The sequence below is a fragment of the Spermophilus citellus genome, assembly GCF_964194105.1.
Source record: "Spermophilus citellus genome assembly, chromosome: 3".
NCBI lineage: Eukaryota > Metazoa > Chordata > Mammalia > Rodentia > Sciuridae > Spermophilus > Spermophilus citellus.
Window position 1 is genome coordinate 35,087,633 of NC_138184.1, and position 27,509 is coordinate 35,115,141.

At 38.4% G+C, this 27,509-nt stretch overlaps 1 protein-coding gene across 3 annotated transcripts in view; it reads left to right on the top strand.

Moving 5' to 3' along the window:
- Positions 1–27,509, top strand: part of NEK10 (NIMA related kinase 10) — a 215,411-nt gene that overhangs the window by 43,556 nt on the left and 144,346 nt on the right. For all 3 annotated transcript variants that reach the window (XM_081285043.1, XM_081285041.1, XM_081285042.1), the window contains exons 8-22: positions 478–556; positions 1,612–1,679; positions 4,188–4,267; positions 4,867–4,953; positions 8,022–8,246; positions 11,771–11,910; positions 13,873–13,934; positions 15,429–15,506; positions 17,722–17,786; positions 19,187–19,289; positions 19,393–19,521; positions 20,709–20,846; positions 23,596–23,641; positions 25,982–26,103; positions 26,237–26,339. In XM_081285043.1, the coding sequence (XP_081141169.1) occupies positions 478–556; positions 1,612–1,679; positions 4,188–4,267; positions 4,867–4,953; positions 8,022–8,246; positions 11,771–11,910; positions 13,873–13,934; positions 15,429–15,506; positions 17,722–17,786; positions 19,187–19,289; positions 19,393–19,521; positions 20,709–20,846; positions 23,596–23,641; positions 25,982–26,103; positions 26,237–26,339 (1,525 nt within the window). The remainder of the gene's footprint in view (positions 1–477; positions 557–1,611; positions 1,680–4,187; positions 4,268–4,866; positions 4,954–8,021; positions 8,247–11,770; positions 11,911–13,872; positions 13,935–15,428; positions 15,507–17,721; positions 17,787–19,186; positions 19,290–19,392; positions 19,522–20,708; positions 20,847–23,595; positions 23,642–25,981; positions 26,104–26,236; positions 26,340–27,509) is intronic.

Consider the following 27,509-nt stretch of genomic DNA (forward strand, 5'->3'; position numbering starts at 1 on the left):
GGATCTTCTTATAATCAGTTATTGACAGTGAGCAATTATCAGACTACCTCATCTTATTCTTACTATTGATATCTGCCTGTATTCTGGTTAGATATAATTTAGGACATTATAAAACATAAAGTTAATGAAATATATGCAGTGTATTATAAAAATCAAATTAAAGGTACATCAAAGAATTAAATTTCTATGTTTCATATCTTATGCATCTTATATGTCTTATATGTATCTTGTATTTGGATACTAAATTACACCATGAACTTATTCAGTTACAAGTCATTTTAAACTTTTGAGAGTTTTCAGAATCTTTAGATGGTTCCTCCTTCAACTTTAGGACATGCAAGAAAAGACTAAGAATCCAGAAACACAACCACTTTTTGACCTTGAGTGAAACAGGCCTAGGAGTACCCAGTGGTATTTGGTGACTCTGTTGTGCCACCTAGAGGTCATTTTGAGAACTGTGTGGGTTCTTTCCTGCAGTACATGGAGATGGTTGCCAATGAGTACCTGGGCTACGGAGAAGAGCAGCACAGTGTGGACAAGCTAGTCAACATGACGTGTAAGTGTTGTTGTCAGGGACACATCAACTTTATGGACTTGCTATTATAAGCTGTGTGTCGTTTGTAGCAAGAGAAATACATAACCCTGAGCACTTACGAATGTTTTCATTCACAGTTAGGGTGTTGAAAAGTCCATGTCCACTGTTATATTCAGAGGCAAAATAACCCAGAGGGAAGACTTTGAGCTGCAACTTTCATGTTGGAAAGCACCATTTATTTCATGTAAAGAGACTTCCATAGAAGCCAATTTTTAATAAAAATCTTTTTGCCTTTTTTATTTCTTTTAAAATGTCAGAGACTTCAGTTTTTAATCTATAAAAGACAATGATATGAGGATAGTGATATGAGGACATTGGTCTGTGTGAGGTGTTCACTCGTCACTCAGTCTTCTCTCAGCGGAGGCCGTCCCCTGCTCCACCTCCCTCCCATCCAGGTTTGGCCAGCGGCAGGCCTTCCTGCAGTTGGGGATGCTGGCCCATTTTCTCTGGGTGAGCAGGCTGGTTCTGCTTGTTTGCAGATGGCACACTGACTGGCAGGTGCAGGGGAGATGTGTCTGTGGCAAGCCCCAAGCACCAGAAAGTTTCTTTGAGGACAGCTGTTTCCCTCAGTTGAGGAACCTCACCAGGCCTATCACTTTGCTGGCCTCCCCTCCCCTCTTCATAAGTTGACATCTCTCTAGGTAGATCTCTGGAACACAGGAATTGCATTGAACTTGTAATGATGTTAAAGAACTCCATCAATCTTAAGCAGTAAGAGAGGTTTGCCTTTTTTGGAATTTCCATATTTCATTATTACTATATTACTATACAATAAATCCCGTTGAGCTTGACAGGTAATTCTTGGGGTTAAAAAAGAACTGTGCCTCTCCTTCCTTTTTTTCTCTTGCTCCTTTTATGCACCTGAGTTTACCTTTGCCCTTTCTCTGCTCGCCCCTCGGTACTGCAGACATGAGTTCTGAGTATTGAGTACTCTGAGTATTGAGTATTCTGAGTATTGCCTCCTTTAAGTTCCAGATCTCTCTTAGCTTTTGAAAAATTATTTCTTTCCTTCCCAGATATTTTTCAAAAACTCGCAGCCATCAAAGATCAAAGAGAATGGGTCACCACAAGCGGAGCTCACAAGGTAAGTGGGTCCTGAAGGAGTTAATGCTTTGGCTCTGTATGTGACAGCAGTTCACATGCCTACGTCCAGAGCCTTTGTGGTCAAGTCTCACATCATTCACAATTCATGACTCATAATTTATGAACCTGTTAACCCAGCCTAAAACTCTGACTTTCTGCCAACCCTTTTGTAGTCTTTACCAGTCTAAGGAGTAAATGTAGACACAGTAATGAAGATTTCCCCATATTCTCTTGTTCTTTTCTCTTTTTCTAGACCTCTTTAATAATAAAATTTGTGGCTTAATTTAAGTGTTGCTTAAAATTTTTTGCTTGATTTAAGTGTTACTTGCAAAAATCTGGCCATATATAAATAGCTCCTTGGTGTGTATCTATAAATAATTGAACAAAAATAAGCAAATAAAATGATAAAATGTATATACATGTGCATATTTATAAATAAATTCTGTATGTCACATAGGTTTTTATTAGTTTGAACCTCATGAATTTACCATTGTCCATAGGTCAATGGATGAATACAGGCAATTTTGTGCAATCTCCTAAGATGGTATTGTATTATAAGCACAGGATAACATAGATGCACATTTTAAGATAGGTGAATGCAGGTTTAATCAAAACAAATTAAATTTACATTTGTAGCAAAACTCTTTGGATGGTAGTAGCCTAGAGCCCGGTTTGAATAATCTGCTTAGCTTGTCTAAAATGTGTCAGCACATGCAGCTTATGGTCTAGGGATGATTCTAGATCGTATATAGGTCAACATTTTTATTTTATTTTTTATTTTATTTTATTTTTTGTGGTGCTGGGGATTGAACCCAGGGCCTTTTGCATGTGAGGCAAGCACTCACTCTACCAACTGAGCTATATCCCCAGCCCAACATTTTTTATTTCAATACCCATCTGGCATTTTTCGTTATTGTCTAAGTAAAACCATAACAAAAAGTAATTTTATTCTACTAAATTTTATTCTACTTAGGATTTGAATAAAATTTTTGAGTTAGCATTAAGGTTATTAAGTGGGCATGCCAAAAATTGTGAAAACGATATCTCTGGGATTGAACTTTGGGAAACATGTTAGAGACAGAAGAAGTGACAGAAGAAAAGAGGAATGGATCATAGAAATAACCATAGCTTCATTTAAAAAAAGAAATCATAAAGGGAGAAATCTGCATAATGGAAGCTAAAAAAAATCATTCTTGTAGTCATCGCACAAATTGCAACTCTCTCCTGGAATATGTGTGGGGCGGAAATTTTTTGGGGGTGGGGGCTCTGAATTCTGAAACTGTCGAGAGAAGATAGAAGAATCTGTATTAGTGATCACTGAGGGAAGACAGTTGGCAGGATTCAGGCTTCCAGCTAAGCCATGTTACTTAAGATAATGCCTGAGAGTATGAGTGATGCTATTTCAACATTGGTTAGAAATCTGACATCAAATGGGTAGTATTAATACTTCTTGTTCAGTTTGGAGGGAAAAAATGAAAAGTTTCAACATTTCTGCTGAAAAATAGTTCCATAATTTGAAAAGTGCCTAGCTCCGTGTGTGGCTCAGAGTGGCTTCTCCTCATCTGGCTGCAACCAGTATTCTCATTTGTGCTGCTAGCCTCACACTTCTCCCAGAGGAGGGGACAGTGGTGCTGAGCAAAATGCTAGGCACATGAAAATAGAGGGAAGCATGAGAATCAGCTAGTTACCTAAGTTTGTACCTTGCATTTTCTGTGCAAGGAATTTGATATAAGGATCTACTCCCAAGAGTTGCTGGTAAGAAGATGAACTTTTTTTTTCTTTTTCTTTTAAGTACGGGAGATTGAACCCAAGGCCACTTAACCATTCTATCCCCAGCCCTTATTTTTATTATTTATTTGTTTGTTTGTTTGTTTGTTTATTTGCTCTGTTATGTTTTTTGGTATCGAGGATTGAACCTAGGAGGGCTAAATCACTGAGCCACATTCCCAGCCCTTTTTAATATTTCATTCAGGGACAGAGTCTTGCTAGGTTGCTTAGGGCCTCACTAAGTTGCTGAGGCTGGCTTTGAACTTGCAATCCTCCTGCCTTAGCCTCCTGAATCACTGGGATTACAGGCGTGTACCAACCACCATGACTGGCCAGAACTGGATATTTCAAATGTTTAGCAAAACTCTTTTTAAGGTTAAGCCTCTAGATTGATCCCTGAAATAAAAAGTTAAAAACAAAAAGAAAGGTTTGCTAGGGAAAAGCATTTTTCATTATTGTCTAAGTAACAAAAAGTAATTTTATTCTACTAATAAAAAATATTTATAAAGACAATTTTATGGAAAAACATTAGTGAATTCAGAAGGAAATGAGTAGCTATAAAATTGCATGGACAGTTTTGCTTAATTGAGTATGCACATGTTTTTAAAAACTTAGCAAAAAATAAACACTAAAAATAATGTAAGCCTCTGTGATCCAAGGAAGTACTATAGCGTTCAAGAGCTTGTAGAATTTCTATAGTTACACCATTAAACCTTATATATATATTTTTTTAACTTTTCAGACATTAGTAAATTTACTTGGTGCCCGGGACACTAATGTCCTACTGGGTGCCCTTCTGGCCCTGGCAAGCTTAGCAGAAAGGTAAGTATGTTCTAATATCCTTCCCAGTTCTGCTGTTGGAGTGAGTTAGATGAGAGCAATGCAAAATGGATCAATTGCTTTGTCACCTGCTTAGTTACAATTTCTGAAAAGTAATCATGAAACATTTATATATTGAAGAGGATGGAAAACATCATTTTAAAATTTAAGTTGGAAAGGCAAATTGCTTTTTAAATCTTTCTATTTCTTCCTCACCTACTGGCCACATATTTTCATTCAACCCTCAGTTACTTTACTCTCAAAATTACCATATTTCTTTGCTAGTTGAATCTCCCTGACCTTCTTTCTCTCTTTATTCTTACCTGTGCATTCATTCATTTTAACATACAGCTCACTTTCAAAAATTCTTGACCTTAAATTTTTTTAAGAACACCTGTCCTCCTCCTGATGTCATTGTTTTAAATAAAAGAGCTTTAAATACACTTTTATGCTAGTAAGTAGATCAGTGGCCTTTTTTTGAACAATGTATGATTTCTTTTTCTCTATTCTCTCTTTCTAAGATAATATGAGAGCTAGACTATTAAATTAGTGGGTGTAGTAAAGTTTGTTTTTAATAGTAACTAATATTTTAAAATCTGTAGTCCAGAATGTAGGGAGAAGATAAGTGAACTCAACGTTGTTGAAAACCTATTGATGATTTTGCATGAATATGACTTGCTTTCCAAAAGGTAGGGTTGCTAATAGTTGGAAAAATTAATCTTTTATATTTGTTTCAAATGCTTGTGATTATTATGTCATAATAGGTGCATTTTAACTGAATATCCTGAGTCAGCTTGGCCAACGCTTTTCTGTTTAAGCTTATATAAAAGAAAACAGTGCAAAGAGTTAGGGTGATTTATCTTTCATCTTGCGTTACTTCTAGATCTGGGCATAGAATACAATTATTCGGTCTTATGTTTAATACTATAATTTCTTATATTTATTTATATAGTTTTTAAGGGAAAGAAGTTCCAAGATGGCTCTATTTTTTAGTGGAATAAATTATTAGACTGCTAAAAGCCATTTTTTCTTAAGGCAAGTAAAGTCAATTGAGATACCAACCAACTTGTTTTGGGATCACTTGTTATAACTCAGTCTTGAATAAAAGGGGTTTATTTTCACCTGAGCTGCATTTTGTTCTAAAGGATTTCTCTATCCAGAGAGCAGATAATCTGTGTTTAAACGGAGTTGCAATCTACATCATTTGATATTTAGTTGAATAGGTCATAATTTTCTAAAGAACCAAGATAGATAACCAAAATCCCAGGTAATGAAGTCCTGACACTTAACTCATAGTATTTTTTTTAAAATTTCTGCTTCAAATCTGATTGAATATTTTATTTTACAAAAGCATTAAATATAGATAAGAGTCTATATGCTTACAAAGTTGCACATCTCAACTTTCTCACCCAGCAAAAACGGTGTCAGACTCCGTTCCAGGTATTGGAAAACCAAAGATGAATAGGATACACGTGCATAACAGAGGGGAGGGGCAGGGGCTGACAGACAAATCACGAGATTCATTTTAGCTGGATGCATTGGGTATTTTGGGACGCTAGAGCAGAGATGTCCCAGTGAGACTGAGGGTCCATGCCATGTTTTCTGGAGGGAATAGGAGATATCTAGGCAGAGGGAGCGAGCCAATGAAAATAGAATGTGCTCCAACATGGAGGCATGAAATTGGGTGCATGAACTGGAGCAAAGAAAGGAAAGTGCCAGAAAACTTGAACAGACAGTTAATAATAAGTAAAGAATGCAGTTGGTTTCTGATCAGAGCTTTCTATATGCCAGGCTGTGCTCTGGGCACTTTTGTGTGTCAGCTCACTTGATCCACACAATAAACCTGTTATTCCCCATATTTCATAGGTAAGGCAACATGACATGTTTATTCAGGTTACGATGGGCGTTGTGTGCTGAATAAAGATGTGGATTTTAGCGTGAACATCATAGGGACTCCCAGAAAGATTTTAAGTGTGATCACATTAATTTTTTGAAAGATTACTCTGACAGCTATGCATGTGGAGGTAGGGTGGAGTGTGGAATATACATGGCACATTGAGAGCCACTTATAACAAGGAGAGAATGTCTGGTGCAGAAAGTTTGAGAAGGTAAAGAATACTGTTTACCAAAGAACATATGTTCTTAACATCATAGCAAAAAATTTTGGGTGGGAGAGGAGCCATGGAAAATTGGTTTTGGGGGGAAAGTAATTAGAGCAGTATGTGAAGGAGAATAGGTAGATGACAGAGGCACTTAGGTCTTGAGCATTGTCAAGGATCCCAAGGATGGGAGAAACAGTAGAATTATCTAGTTGGCCTGACTTTCTAGAGACTTAATCCCACAATAGTCCCGGAAATAGGGGACACCAAAAGCTTTTGATCAGCAATGGCAGGGTGTAGAAGGAGAGGTCTATTGGGTTGGAAAACTGAAAAGATTCTGGTACTGTGAGTCCAGATCCAGAACAGAAGAGGAAGAAGAGATTTAGAGAGGATAATGATTTTGACTTTAGACATAATGTGGTACTTGCAGAACACTTGTGTGCTAAAACTTTTGGGCCATACAAGCAATGCCTGGGCTAGATGTCAATATATGAGGAGTGTTTGTAATCCTGGGAATGAATGATGTCATCCAGGTACAGTGTGTAGAATGTGAGATTGCAGGACTGTGGATAATTCCATGAACATCTATCATGATAATGTTTTTGTGACTCAGCTGAACCTTTTGTCTTTACCATCATTTTTATTTGATTCTCCAGATAATCACGGAGGACTCTGTACCTAATTTATCTGCTCTGTTGATTTTTGACATTTTCTTTCAATGTCTTATTTTTATAACTTCTAGTAAGTTTCTAAAGAGTAGAATTAAAGCTATATTTTGTATGTATTATTTTTGGCACTGGGGATTTAACCCAGGGGTACTTTACTCCTGAGATAATTCCCTTTTTATTTTGACACAGGGTCTTGCTGAGTTTCTTAGGGTCTCACGAAGTTGCTGAGGATGGCCTCAGACTTGCCATTCCTCTGTCTTAGCCTCCTGAGTTGCTGGGATAGAATAAGGCTCTTTGTATTTCATCTCCCTTTAGCACAATATAGGTCACATTGTTTCTACTCAGCACCTACTTCTGCCAAAGATGTATAGCCAGACCAATGAGGTTAATTGTATCTTCTTAAAATGAAAGAGTGGTCAGCAGCTCTGACCTGCAGGCTATCTTTGGCCTGCTGCTTACTTTTGTGAATAAAGATTTATTGTACCACAAGCATGCCCATTCACTTTTATGTGTTAACAGTCTATGGCTGCTTTCATGCTGTCTTGGTATAGCGGAGTAGTTGTGACAGACATGGCATGGCTGGAAAAGCTGAAAGTACTTGACTTTGATCTGGCCAAAATGGGTGTTGAGCTATATAACTTAGCAAATGTAAGAGTAGCTGTATGTGGTGGCACATGCCTGTAATCCCAGCAGCTGAGGAGGCTGAGGCAGGAGGATCACAAGTTTAAAGCCAGCCTTCAGTAACTCAGTGAGGCCCTGAGCAACTTAGTAATTCCCTGTCTCAAAATTTAAAGTAAAAAAAGAACTGGGATGTGGCTCAGTGGTTAAGCACCCCTGTGCCCTGGGTTCAATCCCTGGTACCAAAAAAAAAAAAAAAAAAAAAAAAAAAGTAAGAGTTATATTCTATGTGGTGATGAGATGATAACCTATAGTCGAATGTAGTTTTCAACTCATGATGCTGTGATTTCCTCTTTCCCACCGGCTTTTCAGACTAACTGCAGAGTTACTGCGCCTCCTTTGTGCCGAACCCCAGGTGAAGGAGCAGGTGAAGCTCTATGAGGGGATACCTGTTCTCCTCAGTCTGCTCCACTCTGACCACCTGAAGCTACTCTGGAGCGTTGTCTGGATTCTGGTCCAGGTCTGTGAAGACCCCGAGACCAGTGTGGAAATTCGCATCTGGGGAGGCATCAAGCAGCTTCTTCATATTTTACGAGGGTGAGCGTGGGCTTTGGCTTCTTTTGTCCTAAAGGTTGAAGGCCTGCAGACCCTGTGACCAGATGACTGTCGGGCATACGCTCACCTTGCTCCCTTCTGCTCTGGAGTTTCTTTGGTCATTTCTTGTCTTAAGAGTCACTTATAGTTGTCACAAGCATCCCCTAAATCAGGATCAGGGACACTCATCTTTTCAGCTCTTTGGGAACGCTGGTGCTATTTATCTTTCCATCAGCAGCCTCCAGTGTGCACCCAGAATGCATCAGTCTGCAGAGGTGGGTTGGGTGGAAGTGTAATAATCGAAGGGAAACATTTGTGTAGCCACCTTTTTCTTGAATAAGTACTTTGTAGAGCCAACCAATACAGAAATTACTGATATTTTATTAAAATGTTTGTGCGTGCATATATATATCATCTGTCTTTCAGGGTTAGAGTGTAGTCAGTGGTAGGGAGCCTGTTTAGCATGTGCAAGGCCCTGGGATTGATCCCCAATAATGCAAATAAATAAACAAACAAACAAATAAAAAAATGTAGTGACATTCTAAGCCTTGAGCTTAGAAGGGATGGTTTGTTAAAATAGTTTTAAATTGAACTTCTCTTGATGTATGTTGTAATGTAACTATTGTATTTTATGAATTAAATTTGTTGAAGTACTGAGTAATAATATGCTTTCATACCATCCACTGGAAAATTTTATTACCTAATATTATTATATAGCATAATTCAGCCCCATGAGGGCTGAATTAAAGTTAAAAATAAGCATGGATATGATGTGGTGCAAGTAAACAGAGCCCATTTTAACCAAAGCAAAGTGCCTTGCTAATTTTAGTATAATTAGATATTGTCAAATCAATGTATTTGGACGTTGGACATGTCATTCCTTGAGGGATGCTGTGGAACTTTGCCTTGCCAACTTTCTTTTCTCTGAGGGAACTTCCTAAAGCATAGAGACAGACGGCAGAGATGCAAGCAGTAGCTTTGTTAGTGATTTCTGTTATTAACAAAATAAAGGGAAAAAATCATAAACTTGACAATCTGCTTCCTTTCATGAATGTCACATAAAACCTTAATTATCTTAAAGTGTAATGATAAGTTTATAAATAATTATAATTGGCCAAAATAATAACAATTGCCAAGGACATTTTTTGATTGGGTTCCTAAGATGGTAATGGTATATTCTTATTTACTATTGGTCAGTCCACCTATTACAGCAGTTGTGGGTGGTTCTTGGAGAGCAGCTATTTTCTTAGTGATAAAATGAAATTCCATAATAATTAAACTGGGCTTCGCTTCAAAGACAAAAATCTGCCTTTTTCTTACACAGAGTGGAGTGTATTTCAGGGGACTGTTTTCTGCATTTGTTCAAGTCATAACTATCCTTGATAGAAAAGGATTCTTTCATGTCTAAAGAGTCGTTTTCCAGCCTGTGTTGATGATGCAGTGTTAGAAAACTCTTCCCTGGGAAGATGATATATGTTCATTCTTATTCTACATTTAATATGCCTCGGTGCTCTGGGAGAATTTATTACTCCAGCTGGATAAATAATAGCCTTCCAGAGCGGTGCCAGCCCCTGGGCTGCCTGAGCTGCTAGGAGGGGAGGAAGCTGCCAGGTGCTGGAGGCCTGAGCAGGAACAGGCTTTGTTATGAGAGCAGCTTTCAGGAAACCCATTCATCCCTTTACCTGCAATCTTAGACTCGGAGGTGTGTTCTTGGTCAGGTAGAGCAATTCCTATAATTTGAATTTTAAGATGATTATGTCAACAAATAAGATCACCAAGTGTGGCTGTCCCTTGACACAGCCCACCCTCTTCCCCATGTCCACTGAAGGAAGGACACACGTGGACTCAGATAGCATGGGAAGGAGTCGAGGAGACTCCATCCATGTTATCTCTGAGCACATGGAAGTCCAGAGAGAGCTGAACTTACACAAATAAATGAATGAGAAAAAAAATGTGCTGATCATATAAAACAAATGGGATCAAAGCTGACAAAAGACAGGCAATCTGTTGTGGAAGTCAGGGATAAGTAAATAGAAAAACAGATGGTTTTACCTTATCAAAGGCCATAAATGGAGCATGAATTTATGAAATGAGATTAAAGAAGAGATGAAAGGACAGGGAGACAGGGAAGGGATTACTGAGCTGGGAAAGAAAATAAGGGCTGAAGAACCGTCACAGGACTGAGCAATTAAATAAAGTGCCAGAAAAAACTGGGAGTAGTAAAATGGAGGCCAAGCTTGAAAAAATCACTTGTCAATTAGAGGAGAAGGACATGGGAGCCAAAGCAGCAGAGAACGGAATTGCCAGCAGAAGATGGGGGTCCAACACGTGGGTAATTGAGTTCTCTGAAGTTGAGAGTAAAATAGAGAGGAAAAAAAAAAGTTCAAAGATATAACAGAAGAGAACTTTCCTAAAATAAAGAAGGATTGGGAGTTCACTGAAAAAGAAAACTCAGGATAATTATGACTGAGAGGCAGTCAAGTGAGTTGTCTGTGGCAGAATGGAGAGCCACTTGGAGCGTGGGGAAAGGACAGTCTCTTCAGTAGGTAGTGTGGAGTCCCTTCAGTAGCAAGAAAGGGAGGGAGTGGAGAGGAAGGGAAAAAGGAAGGGGTGGAAGAGGAGGGAGAGGAGGCGGGAAGTTAGTCTCATCTCACACTGCACACAGAAGTCAGTCATCATAGATTGGATAGTGAATGAGTAAAGATAAACAGGAGAAAAGTTCATGACCTGGGGGAAACTGTATTTTTAAACAGAATAGGAAAGGGCTGACCATGGAGGAAAATTGATCAACGGTCTATGCATTAACATTTCTTTACTTAAAATTTTAAAAATTTGTTATAATTAGTTATACATGACAGTAGAATGCATTTATGCACTTTGATATATCATACATAGATGGGGTATAATTTATCATTTTTCTGATGCTACATGTTGTAGACTCACATCGGTTATACAGTCATGTATGCACATAAGGTAATAAAGTCTGTTTCATTCTACTATCCTTCCTATCCCCATATCCCCTCCCCTCCCTTCTCTGCCCTCTACCTAATTTAAAGTACCTCTGTCTTGGCCACCTTATTGTGAATTAGCATCTGCATGTCAGACAAAACATTCGGGCTTTGGTTTTTCGGGATGGCTTATTTTGCTTAGCATGATACTCACCAGCTCCATCCATTTACTGCCAAATACCATAATTTCATTCTTCTTTAAAGCTGAGTAATATTTCATTGAGTATATATACCACATTTTCTTTATCCATTCATCTATTGAAGGACACCTAGGTTGGTTCCATAGTTTAGCTACTGTGAATTGAACTGCTATAAACATTGACGTGGCTGCATCACTATAGTCCTTTGGACATAAACTGAGGAGTGGGATAGCTGGGTCAAATGGTGGTTCCATTCTGAGTTTTCTGAGAAATCTCCGTACTGCTTTCCAAAGCGGTTGCACCAATTTGCAGTCTCACCAGCAATGTATGAGTGTTCTTTTTCCTGCACATCCTCACTAATATATCATTTCTTTTTCAGAGACAGAAATTTTGTTTCTGATCGTTCCTCCATCGGAAGCCTGTCTAGTGCAAATGCCGCGGGCCGAATCCAGCAGCTTCATCTGTCAGAAGATTTGAGTCCTAGGGAAATACAAGAAAATACTTTCTCTCTTCAAGCAGGTATATATGTTATAGTCCTTTGTTTTATTATTTGACACTGTATAATTTGTTCCGTTGCATTCTTCTTCCCTGTTATAAATTAGTGTGGTGGTGTTCATTGGACACTGTTTTTAAGTTTACGAACACATGACGTTAAATCCATGAGGATGCCAGAAACTTCTTGGTACTGGTGTTGGACTTGCAGATTAATGATAAAACAAACTTTCCTCTCATTTCCACATTCTGAACTCAGTGAGAAGAAAATACAGAAGTTAAAGATAAAGAGAAGACTAACTTCGTTACTTGTAAAACTGAATTAAAGAGCGCAGCTTGATCTGTGGCCAGAAAGCAAAACTTCCTGTAATTTTCTAAATCTTGACACGCTCTGCCTAAGAGGAGAGTCTACATTGCACACACCTGTCACACCAAGTGCAAGGGAGTGTCTCCTTCCACATCATGAGCTTGGACAGAGAAAAATGCTGCTCTGGGTGGGATTTCCACACGAAAGCAGGAGCAGCAGTGCAGGGACCCATCCTGGCAGAGCCACCTTGGAGAGTCATGGTCTCTGCCCTGCAGAGGGGCGCCTGGCCTTTGGGATGAATGGGCTTCAAATCAGCCCACAGGAAGGGAGCAGTGAGGCCCCATGTGTTTTATCAAGAGGATGGAGAGAGCCTAGCAGCGGAAGAGCACAGGTGGCTGAGGGTGGAAGGAGGGTGATGGGGCAGGAGGGAGCCTGCAGACTGTCTTTGTTTCCTACAGTTTCCTTCTAGAGAATGGAGATGTTTCCTTACAGAAATATGAAGACAGGGAAGTAAGAGTCCACTTCCACTTGCTATTTCTGCTTAATCTAAAAAGCCTGTCTCAATGCAAGAGCTCTTGTGTGTGTGTATGTGTTGGGGGTTTCTCTCAAAGAGTGGGTGAGGTCAGTGGTGGTGGAAGTCAGAAGAGTGGTTACCTATGTATGGGATCATAGGAGGGTTAACTTCTAGGAAGGAGCACAGGGGGGCTTCTGGGGGCTAGAAATAGCCTGTGTATTCATCCGGGTGGTACAGGGTAAATAGGTATGTCATATCTCATTAAGCTACATGCTTACTTTACAGAGCTTATTTTATGCTGAAATATAAAAGGAAAAACTAAATAAAAATTAAAAGCAAGCCATTAAGAGTAGAGTCTGAGTTTTCACTGCATCCACTTTTATGGCCATGTGGCCTCGGTGGCCTCGGGCAGTTTCCTTAACCTCCCGGACTTCAGTTTAGCTCTTGTAAAATGCAGACTCTTTTGAGAACGGTATAAGGACATAGGTGAGGTCTTTAGCACAGTGCTGGACCAATGCCAAGGGCTCGCTACAATGGTATTCTCTATCAGTGAAGTCCAGGAGACCTCTGGGAGGACAAATATCTCAGTGGAGAATGCCACCAGAGCTGCCACAGTGCTGGACCAATGCCAAGGGCTCGCTACAATGGTATTCTCTATCAGTGAAGTCCAGGAGACCTCTGGGAGGACAAATATCTCAGTGGAGAATGCCACCAGAGCTGCCACAGAGGCTGCAGGGAGGCAGGAAGTGTACGGCTCAGCGCCTGGGGGTTAGCATCTGACTGATGGGAACCAGACCCCTGGCCCCTTCCATTTGCTGGTTGTGCATTCTAGTCTACTAACCTGTCTGAAACAGTTTTCCCATTCATAAGACTGGTGATCATTGTACATATCCAGACTATAAGGATCAGTTTGGCATAATCCACTTAAAGCATTCATTCATTTATCATCCACTATACTCGTATTTATTGAGTACCTGTTAAAGGGCCAGGCACATGTTGAGTGCTAGGATCATAATGAACCAGACAGATGCAAACCCCTGCCTTCTTGTATACAGTAGGTGTTTCTTGAGGAGTGACTTGGCTATCAGAGCCCCCTGCCAGTCAGGGAACTGATGACTCTGTGTTCATCATGGTGACGTACACTGTGGTCTGCTTCCTCTCGTTCCAGCCTGCTGTGCTGCCCTCACTGAGCTGGCCCTCAATGACACCAACGCCCACCAGGTGGTCCAGGTGAGAGCACTGCTTCCCATGTCACATCAACCCAACTTCTGCTGCAGTTTGTACCCCGGGACATAGGTTATATGGTTTTAAATGCTTTAATATTTCTTATTTACTTTGTAGAATTCTCTTTTGCATTTCTTTTCTTCCTCCTTTAACTCAGTTGAACACAGAAGGACTGCCATGCGATCAACTGACATTGTTTCTTCCTATGTTAGGTGCTGTCCTTTTCATTTTCCCTTTTTTTTTAAAAAAATGATTTTGCATTGCTTTAAATATGGGCACACAGGATACTGTGAGTTAAGGATAACACTTGTTTTAAGTAAGAATGCATCAGGTTATTCAGTTAAAGGTGATTGAGGCACACCAAACAATATTTACTGTCAGTGAGCTGATTTCACAAAGTAGAAGACATTAATTAATCCATCACACATACAGTTATATGAGTGTGTGTCAATAAGTCAATAAGCAAACATATACACAAATACACTCCACTCTGTGTTCAACCTGAATGTGCATCTCTATTTTGAAAGTTACCTCCTATTATTGAATTTTAAAGAGGAAACATTTTTGGAACAGGGGGAAGTCAATACCAACATGTCCAACTTCAACTTCAAAATATAAAAAGTCACTAAGGGGTCAGATTAAAGTTCCCAAGGGAAGCTCAGTGAATCCAGGGAAGTTGGTGGAGCAGGGCATTTGGAGTTGGCCGGGTTAGGGTTCAGTTCCTGGCATCATTACTTGCTGGCTTGGCTCCTGGAAAAAATGACTTCTCTCAAGTTTTGGTTTTCTCATGTATTAAAGAAGGGACATTAAAGAAGAACCTACAGAATAGCTATAAAGATTAGTATAGGCAGGTAAAGCTCTTCACAGTTATAAATGCCCATACTTAGTAAAAATCACCAAATTATATAGGTAGTAGATAACCAAAAACTAGCAATAGGTGAATACTTTTTGTTCATCCCTCCATGTATATGCTTGTATTAAACCAAGTCTAGAAAGATGATAACTGTGTTTTCATAGCTAACTTTTGTTTTCTTTGTAAAAATGTTTTTTTTTTGTTTCTTTGACTTTTTTCTCTTTCTTTAAGAGAACACCTATACATGTTCCTTTCTTATCAAAACTATAAAAGGAAAAATCATAGTTCATAGTTATGTATTTAAAATTAAAGTTATAAAGATGGTTGGATCCCTTTATTCTGTCCCCCTTAGAAATCTCCCATTCTTTGTTTTAAAAATATGTCAATTACTTAAAATTAGACATTTTATAAATCATAATCTCAACTCTTTACAGACATTTGAACATTTAAGATTGTGTTTATAGACTTTTGTGTTGAAAAGTACAGTATCACTTTTTAGTATTGTTCTTTGATATCTTTTGAAAGTCCTGAAATTATACTAACATTACTTTTTCTAAATATTAAGTTTTGAGAAATTGCTTCTTTAAGCTCTGTATCCTGTGGCATTGCCAGTGGTCACTGATAACATGGCCCTTTTATATCTGCAGGAAAATGGTGTTTATACAATAGCAAAATTAATTTTACCAAATAAGCAAAAGAATGCAGCAAAAACTAATCTGTTACAGGTAAGCAACGTATCTATTGTTTTTAAGATCATTATTGGATCTGGGAAAACTTTAATGAAATAATCTATGATTTTTCGGACTTTTAAAGTTAATGTTAGCCCCATTACTGTGAGGAAAAATATCTGGTGTCAGAGGCTGGCATGGAAACCAATTACAGCAAAACAATGTAAAAGGCTTAGCTGTGGTTTCTCTGTGTGGGAGAACTAGAAGGTTCTAGTTTTTAAGTGTTTCTTTGCTAATGAGTAAGTGCTATTTTTTTTTTTAATTCATTGCTCATATATCAGAACATAGCAACAGAGGAAAATTTTTTGTCGACTTTAAACATGGACCTGAGTCACTAACATTTCACCTTTAAAAAGGAAAGCCTGTAAAAGGGATTGTGATGGATGAGAAGGACTCACCAAGTGGATAAGAAATACATACTGGTTGGGGCTTCAATAGCATCTGCTACTGCATGGAAGGGCACTGCATGCAGAGGGGACAGAAGGAGAAAGCAGGGAAACCCAGGAGCTTAGACAGTGCTTGGGGAAGAGTGGACTACCGAGTACTTGAGATGCAGAATGCCCCAGGAGCCGAGGACTCAATGGTGAGAATGGGGCATATTTATGCAGGGCCCTATGTGCTTTTCTAAAGAGTGGGCACCTGGAGGAAGTGTCCCTGAATGACAGGAATGACAGAAACCAGATTTAAGGTTAGCCTTTGCAGTAGTTACAGCTTGTATTTTTTTTTTCTAGTCATTGAAAAAGAGAGGCCGGGCATGGTAGCATATGCTTATAACACCAGCAACTCAGGAGGCCGATGCAGGGGGATCACAAGTTCAAGGCCAGCCTCAGCAACTTAGTGAGGACATATTCAACTTAATGAGAACCTGTTCCAAAATAAAAAAGGCTGGGGACGTAGCTCAGTGGAAAAGTGCCCCTGGGTTTGGTCCCCCATTATGATAAAAATAAATAAGTAAATAAATAAATAAAAATAGGAAGAAAGTAAAATCAACCTCAATGATACATATTTGAGGAGATATGTTTAACTGATTTAAACATGAGCAATATATACATGTGTGGCCACATCACATGGTACGCCACAGGTATGTACAATTTTCATGGTTATGTGAATCAGTTAAAAAAAATAAAAATATTAAAAAAGAAATGCCCCCAACCATCTCATCGAGAAAGATGGCCAAACCCAGCAGAGACCCTGGTGGCATCTGTGTGCTGGCATGGAGGGGTTTTTGGAGAGCTGCCAGCGAGAACTCACGGATGTAGGGACTTGATTTCTTCAGTGCACCACAGATGTATGACACTGTCCTGGAAAATACACAAAGTCAAATCCATTCTGCAGATGTGTTTTGTTAAACCAGAAGAGGGTTTTGGAAATTCCAGCTTTGGAGTTGGTTTCCAGGAGCACCTGTTTCTCCCCTTTCTTACATCCCTACAACCCTCTCCCTGGGTCCTTCAGGTCATTTTTTTGCTGTCCACTTGGCCCCTCGGGGTGGTTTCATTCGCCCCCCTGTCTATTCGGATCTGTAATTTTATGAAGCCATCCCAGACCCCCTCGGGCAGCCCCGGTCACTCCAGGGGTGGCCTGACCCGCAGGTGCACCGCAGGCTCAGGGCCCTCTCTTTCTTTCTCAGCACTGCAAAATGTCCGAGGTTTATTTTTCTTAGTGAAACCCTCGCAGGCCTCTTTCTGAGTGTTCTAGGGAGTTGCTGCTGATTGTTCTATTTGGGGAACGCTTAAGACTCTTTTACTCCAGAGACCAATTTGTCAAGTCTGAGTCCACTGTGCCTGTGGCTATTTTTATATGTCATCATTGCTAGTGTTTATTTTCTCGCAGAAACCATATAAATATTGAGGCATTCACATCAGGCTAGAAACAACATAAACCTCGCGCTCCTGGAAATCTCTGGATGTTTGGTTTTCTCAGCATAGGAACAGTATTTCTCGTCTCTGAACTCGTTTTGTACTTTCGAAAAAGAAATTAATGGCAACTACTGGGTAAAACAAGACCAGGACCCCTAGAGTAGTGAAACAGCAACACTCTTTAAACAGGAGAAGGGCCCCAGGGTGGGGGGCTTGTTTTCAGTCATAAGCCTGGGCCCTTCACTTGGGCCCCCCCCGTCTCTGGTTTCCTTCTCGATAGTTCTGTCCCTGAGAATGTTTTGATTTGTTGCAATGCCCTTTAAGAATCACATTCCCCTTTTTTTCCCCCTCCCTAGTGTTATGCTTTCAGAGCCTTGAGGTTTCTCTTCAGTATGGAAAGAAACAGACCACTCTTTAAAAGGTATGAGCTTGGAGACGTGTAAGCCATCACCAGGTTTAAGAGACTGTTGAACGGGAGTGTTTTCACATGCCTGATTCAGATGCAGCAGTCAGAGAAGCACGGAGCTGTGTGCCAGCCACGGGTCTTCAGATTTCTTAGACCCCAGAAATATCCCTGAGCCACTGTGGGGGATATCTCCATGCTGATGATTCATACCAAACAGCCGTGTATCATTGCCACTCCTCTTAATCACGTGTGGCTCTCATGGTTTTAGGCTTTTTAAAATTAAAGATATTAAAATCTTAAACAGATGGCGTAAACAAATATGTACTTGTTCTTGCCCTGTCAGAAATTCTCAAGTTAGTCTGATAATTCCCCCTCCATCAATAGACCAGTCAATCATTTGTGTGGATATCCTCGATAGGACAGGAGCTCATTTGGAGGAGAGGGGGCTGGATGTCTGGGACCTGGGAGGCTGGCTGGTGAGACTGAACCCCCTGTCTTGGGAGGCAAACACCTGTTACCTACATGTGTGGTCTACATACCACTTATTTGGATGGATTTGCCAGAGTCAGGAACCCACATTCTCACTAGAATTTTGTTGATAAGCCGTGAGTTAATGTAGATCAGAAATCATGGCACATTTTTATGTTGCTACTCTATTTCCCTATCATATTTGAATTTAGAGGAAAAAGAAGCAAAATTGATTATTTATTATAACTTTCCACTTAACCTTTCCAATAAACCACCCCTTTTAGTGAACATAAAAAACATTTTAAGAAGCCCTTTGAATCAAACTGTGAAATATGATATATTAAGAACTATGTAATGTTTTGAACGACCAACAATAAAAAAAAAGAAGCCCTTGAAACTAGGTTTTAGAAACCATGCATAATTTTCTCTTTTTTTTTTCTTAAAACTTAAAAGAATTAAGCTAGTGTTTACCTCCTAGAGTTAACATGAGGGCTGAATCAAATGGCATTTATGAAAGTGTTCAGCACTTAATAAACACCCAATAAATATTACTTTCTAATATGGTTAATATCTGTACCCCAAATATATTATACAATATTATGTGTATCATGTCTATTTTTTAAATTTCTGTAAAATCTTGTAATGTGACATCTGCCCTCTTAAAAAAATTTAAGTGTATAGTCCTATATTGTTAACTATAAGCCTGATGTTGTACAGCAGATCTCTAGATCTTTTCTATGTTTTCTCTTAATCTTTGAATAATACAAAGCCTATCTAGTGTAATTTTGTGAGATAAGTCGGAGAGTGTTATTCCCTCAACTTTGACAGCCTGAGGAAGTTACGTGTGTTTCACGTGGTTAATCTGTGAGCACATCCAAAATGGAAGGCCTGACAAACAGTTCCCCCTTTCTGTGTTAAGCTTACGTGTGTGTGTGTTTTCCCTGCAGACTTTTCCCCACCGACTTGTTTGAGATGTTCATTGACATAGGACATTATGTTCGTGACATCAGTGCTTACGGAGAATTGGTATCCAAGTTGAATTTATTAGTGGTGAGTCCCCGGAGTTTTAAATATTTTTGAAAGCTGCTCTGTGGTCAGGGTAGAATTTGTCACCGTGACCCTTTTTTTTGTTTGTTTGTTTTTTTTTGGTTAGGAGGATGAACTGAAGCAAATAGCTGAAAATATTGAGAGCATTAATCAAAACAAAGCTCCTTCGAAATACATAGGCAACTATGCGATTTTGGATCATCTTGGAAGTGGAGCCTTTGGCTGTGTGTACAAGGTGACTTTGCCCTTGGGGAACTGCCTTTGTAATATTCCTGATCAAACCAGATGTTACACTTGCATCCCATACCCTACTTAGTTGGAGTCCTTGTCACTGAAAGACAGTGAAGAAAGACATAGAAAATGAGGATGTTAACGGGCAGAGTTAGCTGCGCTGACATCTTAGCTCTCAGCTCTAGCAATGGGCCACTGACTCTAGAAAGACATCATTAACTCGTCCCAGTCCATGACACATTCTCTAAATTCACACCGTTGCTTCTGCATTTGTACAGTAAAATCCTGCTGAATGTTGAGACTGGCCCAGAGTAGACCAATTTTTTTGGGCTGAGCTTAGTGTAAATACATCTAGAGTTTTAAACATTCTATTACTTATTTAGATGACTTGAATAACCGTGGGACTTTGCTAAGCTATCCCTTTCCTTACCTTTTTTTCCTCCTTCATATTTTATATTGGTATACTATAAATGCACATAATAATGGAATTTATTGTTAAATATGTGTACATGCTCATAATATAACAATATAACTTGGCCAATATCATTCCCCAGTATTTTCCCTTTCCGTTTCTTCCTCTGCCCCAACGCTTTCCTTACTGGTCTCCCTTTAGTTTTTATGAGTCCCCTCCCCTTTTCTTTTCCTTTTCCACCTCTAGTTTCCAAATATGAGTGGAAACATATGACCCTTGATTTTTCTGAGTTTGTTTTATTTTGCTTAACATGATATTCTCAAGTTCCATCCATTTTCCTGCAAATGATATAATTTATTCTTCTTTATGGCTGAATAAAACTCCATTGTGTATCTACACCACATTTTCTTTATCCATTCATCCATTGATGGATACCTAGGCTAGTTCCACAGTTTGACTATTTTGAATTGGGCTGCTATAAACATGGGGATGCATGTATCACTGTCATAGATGACTTTATTTCTTTAGGATAAATACTGAGGAGAGGTACAGCTGGGACATATGGTGGTTCCATTCCTAGTCTTTAGAGGAACCTCCACATTGATTTCCATAGTGGCTGTACTAATTTACAGTCCCACCAACAGTGCAAAAGTGTTCCTTTTTCTCCATATCCTCTCCAGTATTATGTTTGTATTCTTGCTGGCTGCCCATTCTGACTGGCATGAGATGTCTTTCTTATCTATTCAACTCTCACTTCATTTTTTCCCCCTTCTTTTTAGGTTAGAAAACGTAGTGGTCAAAATCTTTTAGCAATGAAAGAGGTCAATTTACATAACCCGGCATTTGGAAAGGATAAAAAAGATCGAGACAGCAGCGTAAAGAATATTGTTTCTGAATTAACAATAATTAAAGAGCAGGTAAATATTTTTCTTGTTTCTGAAGATGTTTTCCTTAAATCAGTATCATTGAAATAGAGTTCTTGTGCTATTCTCCTCTGTGCTGCTCATGAACTAGGTCTGTGATATAATGAACCAGGAGGCAGTGATGTTGTCACCAACTTTTCTCCTAAGGCTTGACACCCAACCATAGAAACACTTTCTGGAGTTTACATCAGGATGCAAAACAACTGGGCCTATTGCACAAAGGCTGTCACATGGGAGAGAAATCCTTCTCTCTTTGTTATAAGCATAGCCAGTCCCGCTCATTCAATTGTGGAGTATTTGGTGACCTAGTTGCACACATAGGAATATGACCAAGAATTCCCTGTCAAGTTATTGTCAAGTCAAACAATTTTTGCTTATTCAATCTAAAATGTGAATTTTCAGGATGGGTTATTTGTTTATTTATTGGCATGAACAGAATAATCTGATGTAATTTAATAACTCAATTAACTATCATTATGGAAGTTTGGGAAGAAAGAATAAACGTGTCAGAAGAGAAATGGGATTTTTTTATGTGAAGCAAGGAGACATGTGTTTCTTTTTCAGACTCCTTATTTGCACATTCATTACAGACACTGTATTTGTAACTCCTGTGGAGAGTTACCAGCTCCTCTGCTCTTTATTCTCTGTTGTATTTGTGTAGCGTCTGCTCTGGAACATAAAGAATATCATAAATATGGTCTTTAGTCATTGAAATCTGTGTTTTACATCAAGTTGTAAATTAGAGTAAGTTTTATCATTAATAGCATATTTTATAGTTGAATTTTATATGGTAATAAATTAGAACTAAAAAGTTAACTATTTTCTCAGAATTAGGATAATCTAGCCTTCCACGGTGTGCTATTTTATTGTAGCACAAGGCTAGAACATGGCTTTTGACCTAAGCAGATATAATATCTTCATTCGATGCAGATCTAGACAGAATCCTTTCCAATGAGCTAGATCCAAAGTATAGTTCTGGTTGTGTGCCTGGTCCCACATTGTTTAAAAGCCGCTGGCTACTCGCTAGCTGATACAACAGATGATTTATTTTAGCACATTTTCTAAGACAAGAAAGCATTGGGAGGGATCTGCGTGGACTTCCAGGTCTCTCAAAATTGTACAGTAGCCTTCTCACTAGAGGATCAAACTAGTGGAAAGGGTAGCAGTCTTGGGGTATTAAGGAGGAGGCAATGACAGAAAGAAGCAGCAGAAATGGGACTGAAATAGGAGACTGTATCTGTTAAGATGAAGATTAAACTGCAGTAACACAAGAAGCTCCAAAATTCAGGGGATTAAGAAGAAGAGGACTCACAATACAACGGATTTTTTCTCTTTCATGTGACAGCCCCAAAGTGAATAGACCATGTTGTTAATATTCTATGCTGCGTGCAGTCACCTGGGGACTCTGCAGCCTCTGGGGTATGATCTTCACCTGCGTGGTTGAAGCAGCCATAGGTGTGCCCAAGGTGGGGAAGAGGAAGAGCATGGAGCTCAGACACAGGGCACACATTAGTGAGAACTGAGTCATAGGCTAACTAACTGGGGTTGCAGGAGAGGCTGAGAGACACTGTTGACTGGGAAGCCATGTCCAGCTGCAACTCAGTTGCAGTGGAGTGGGGCGGTAGGTTGATGGTGGACAGTTAGCAGTCTCAGCTTCAAAAGGGCATGCAGGAAGGACAGAAAGAGGCGCAAACCATTCTCATATATTTGGAACCCTTCTGAGAGAAGACAACTTTATATTTACCTGGAAACAAATTTCAAATAAAAAGACTGCAAAACGTTTAGTACTCTCATAGAAAATGGTCTTTCATTTAATTTTTAAAAAGTAGAATTTCCATTCACACTCTTCAGCCAACTCATTTCAAGGAGAAATTGTATAGATCACTTTTTTAGAAAGAATAAGGATGAATTTATTCAGTATTACTGTAATAGTGGTCAAACAGTCACAATGGAGGACATTGACTGAAGCCAATTCTGATTTTAACAAGGACAGTTGGGGATTACAGCCAACCAGCAGGTGAGGAGGTCAGTGGATAGAAAATGACGAAAAGGAACTTGGCATTTAAGGGTGTCAAGGGCAGGGGATTGGGTACATGATTGAATATCCAGGGCAGAGGGATTCTTGATAAACTGGCTTAGCAGGGTTCTTGCTAAAACAGAGCAGGACCTAGGCAGGAAGAGAGTTCAAAGGAGCCTGACTCTAGTTTGATTAAGGATCGAGATTTGCAAACTATTATTATGATTTAAACTCAGGTCACTTAGGTTGTTTCATAGTAGTCATCTTAGAGAACATAGAAAGAAACAGTTCAAGTACACACAATCAATGTATACAAATACTTGGATAGTGGATAAAGGTAAAGAGCAATATATATTCAACATAAATGTCTTTATTTCAATTTTTCTCTTTTATGCAGTCTGTGTGTGGTGTTGGCGCAGGGAGTACAGAGTGAATTTTAAGTTTCCTTCTCATGTTTTTTTAATTCTTTCTTTCAGTTAAGTTAGGTAATAAAGCAGCTCTCAGTTTTGTTCGTAGAGCTATACAGGAGATTGATATTATCAGATTAATTTTGTATGTAACAAATTTTAAAAGATCTTGAAAATCTCAAGTGGCATCTTTAAATGCTTAGTTTTATAAATAAATATAAATATAATAATTTCTTTGTGAAATCAAACTAAATAGTCTAAAGAAAAGTTTGTGTTCTAAAGTGGTATAATAAATGTTTTGTTATTTATTTTCTTATAGCTTTATCATCCCAATATTGTACGTTATTACAAAACATTTCTGGAAAGTAAGTATGAGTTTTTGTGGTATTTCAACTTAAAGAAACGTCTTTGTTAATTATACATTTTTATATTGGAATGTCACAAAATAAACTCTCTCAACCATTTTCTTTACTTCATTGCCATTAATATGACAGTGGATGACTTGGAGCATAATGGATGACCTGATGATAGCTATAAAATACGTAGTTCCCTACAGGGAAAGGTACTACATTAACAAGCCAAAATGATCATTACTGCCATTTTTATACCCAAAAAAGCACTTAAGTATCAGATGAAAAGAAAATTAAGGAATGGTGATTATGTAAAATCAATAGCAGTTTTTGTATGAATCAGATGACATTTTCCACCCCCCAAATAAATGGGAGTGGAAATTTATTGGAGTGATTTCTTTTGCACGAAGTAAGTGCCACCAGGTGGCGATGGAGCACTGGCGATTCCACAGGCAGCCAGGCTCTGCAAGTAGAAGGGCACAAATCCAAACTCCCTCACTTGTTTTATTATAAATAAGACTACTGGCTGAAATAATAGAAGTATTGATGAAACTTAATGATCTGTGACACATATAAAATTTCAAGATAAATATCCACTTGAAGAAAGATTCAAAGAAGTCCAAGGCAACATTTTTTTTTTAGGCTTTCTTACCACCTCTTTATCAATGTTATTGTTATTTAAGAAAATAACGTCTTTTGTGTACTTTGGCATTTGTTATGAATTTAACTATCTTCCTCACTGAGATTACTCAGAAGAGCTCAGTGCTGAAACCTCTGCCTCCTTCTTAGCCATTAGTTCTTGTTTCTTTTTTTTTTTTTAAGTACCCAGGATTGAACCCCAGGAAGCTCAGCCACTGAGCCAAATCCCCAGTCCTTTTTTACATTTTATTTAGGGACAGGGTCTCACTAATTTGCTTAGTGCCTCACTAAGTTGCTGAGGCCGGCTTTGAACTCATGATCCTCCTGCCTCTGCCTCCTGAGCTGCTGGGATTATAGGCATGTGCCATTGTGCCTGGCGCCATTAGTTCTTGATATTGGAGTAAATGCCCATAATTTAGCACATACTCGCTCAAAAATAGATGAAAGTTGGCTTTTGCTTTGTACTAAACTGACACAACTTGTCTTATTATAAAAGGAAAATAAAACTCTTTTACAACTGGCAACTTCCAGAATGAATCAGAGGTAACTTAAAATACATAATACATGCAACAGATTAGGAAATTACCATAAAGGGAAATATGAGGTGAGAGCATGAAAAATAAAACTAGAAGTAGGGGGTGCTGGGGTTGTGGCTCAGTAGTAGAGTACTTGCCTGGCATATGTAAGGCACTGGGTTCGATCCTCAGTAAGACATAAAAATAAAATAAAGATATTGTGTCCATTTACAACTAAAAGTATTTAAAAAAAACAACTAGAGGTAGGTTTAGTACATAAAACAATTTTTTTTTAATTTTGAAAAATTTGAAACAATAAAAAAGTATGTGTAGAATATGATTAAATATATTATGATTTATCTATATTGTGCACTACTATGGCAACCAAGAGAAAGAATGGCATGTATTGGTGAACACTGAAATAAAAGGCTATTTAGTGGAGAAGAGTAGAACATGCATGTAGGATTTCACCATTTTTGTAAATATTTCTTACATACCTATTTACAAAAGTCTCAAAAGACACATCTCAAGCATATTAGTTTTAGAGAAGGAAGTGGATATTTCTTGACATTGAAAGCAAAGAGATAAACACAATCAGTTAATGTGGTTTACAGTGTTCAAAAGACAAAACCAGGAGAAGTCTAGCTGTCTTTGCTCTTGAGGGACACAGTAGATGTTTCTACCACGGGTGGTGGTTTCAGCTATCACTGTAAAACCATGGCACCATCCCAGGGTAGATTTCTGTAAGGTGAGTCTATGAGATGACAAAATGATGCCCTTTAATGTGCAGCTTCCTGAATGTCTGGTTTGAAATGAGGGTAAATCAGACCATCGAGAGGAAAGGTGGATTCACCTATTCTTAGCCCTCTATGACTTGGGGGTCATTTGCTTGTTCTTCTTGGTACCTTCCAAGCATTGCACATCTGGGCATACATAGAAAATGATAATGTTTTCCAGGGTGAACTTACTCTAGGGGGTTGCCTGTAGCTGGAAGAGATTGATGCTGAGCTTTACTGGCCCCAAGATCCCTGTGCCTCAACTCAATCCAGGGCTGGGTGGAGCCTCATGTTAGCATATCTCTAATTCTTTAGTGTTGTCCTCTGTCCACCCACTAGGAAGCTTTAATTCTAATTTGTAACGCTTTTTAAAGCTTCTATGTTGCATTCAAATTTTTATGACATATTTCATATTTTTGATATAGATGATAGGTTGTATATTGTTATGGAACTTATAGAAGGAGCCTCACTTGGTGAGCATTTCAGTTCTTTGAAGGAAAAACAACACCATTTCACTGAAGAAAGACTATGGAAAATATTTATACAGGTATGCCTTTATCTTCATTAATTTTTTCATAATGTAGTAAAGTTTCAAACTGATTTCTTAGAGACATGCAGTAGTCATCATTGGTTATACATATACTAGGGGAAATAAAATTTGTTTTTATTCTTATTTCAAGTTATGCTTAGCTCTTCGGTACTTACACAAGGAGAAGAGGATTGTCCATAGAGATCTGACGCCAAATAACATTATGTTGGGGGATAAGGACAAAGTAACAGTTAGTAAGTATAAAAATCTTAAATTTTTTCACTAAAAAATTTCTGAGTGTTATTTTAAAGTAGAATGTTATTCCAGAGTAGTAGAGTAGTCTCCAATGGTACTTTGGGCATGGATAGACATATTTTGTATATCTGCTGTCTGTGTCCATTAGCCACATGTGTCTTTTGGGTACTTAGAATGTTGCTAGCATGGACAAGGAAAGGAATTTTATTACATTTTAGTTAATTTATATATCCATGTGTAAGTAGTGGCTACCATATTGGATAGCGACTAATCTAGTTCCAAATGGTTGTGTTGTATTTTACCTATATGAAAGAATGAAGTACTTTTAAGATACTTGAGAATTTGATTCCCAAATCAATGGTTTCCAGGTTCTTTTCTTTTCCTTATAACACTACTACATCAACAAAAGCTTTTGTGAGCATGTGATCACAATGTGGTTTATTTTGAACCATTTCACCATAGTTTGTGTCTCATGGGTAACAAATGTACATATTAAGGGCTACAAAAAAATCCAGCCATTTGTATTCTGCAACAATTTTTTCCCACAATATTTTAAAAATATGTAGCCACTGGGACAAACGTTGGATTACAAATTAGAAGGTTTTTTTCATCTTCACATTTGTTTGATTCTGAATCACAACTTAATTTTTTTTTTTTTTTTTTAGTGTAGAGTAACATATGAACTTTCTTCTCTTTTCTTCACTTGTGTTACGCTCATGGACAACAAGCGGGGAGACCCATGTCCATCTATGTCAGCTTATTAAAAAATTCTATACATATATTGCTGTACAAAGATTCTATAAAACACAAAAACTTGTACATATATAAAATATAATGGGTTGCATTTAAAAATAAAATTATAAGTTTTAATAATTTTCCTGATCCTTTCTCCTCCATGGATTGCCTTACATACCCAGTTTGGAAACTATGCCCAAAGTTGAGGTGACAGACATGACATCTAAAGCTGGATCCTTTACTTTTACAAGAAACCAATAACTCAAGAAGGTCATTCCATATGTACACATTTTCCATAACCATGTCTTCATGAATAATGATTGATTAACTGTCTAGATTTTTATAAGTGGAACATCCTATATTAGTTAAAAAATTTAAAAATCCTACCCCAAATAGAAACTATGGATGACCTTTTATGCAAAGTTACTTGGAAA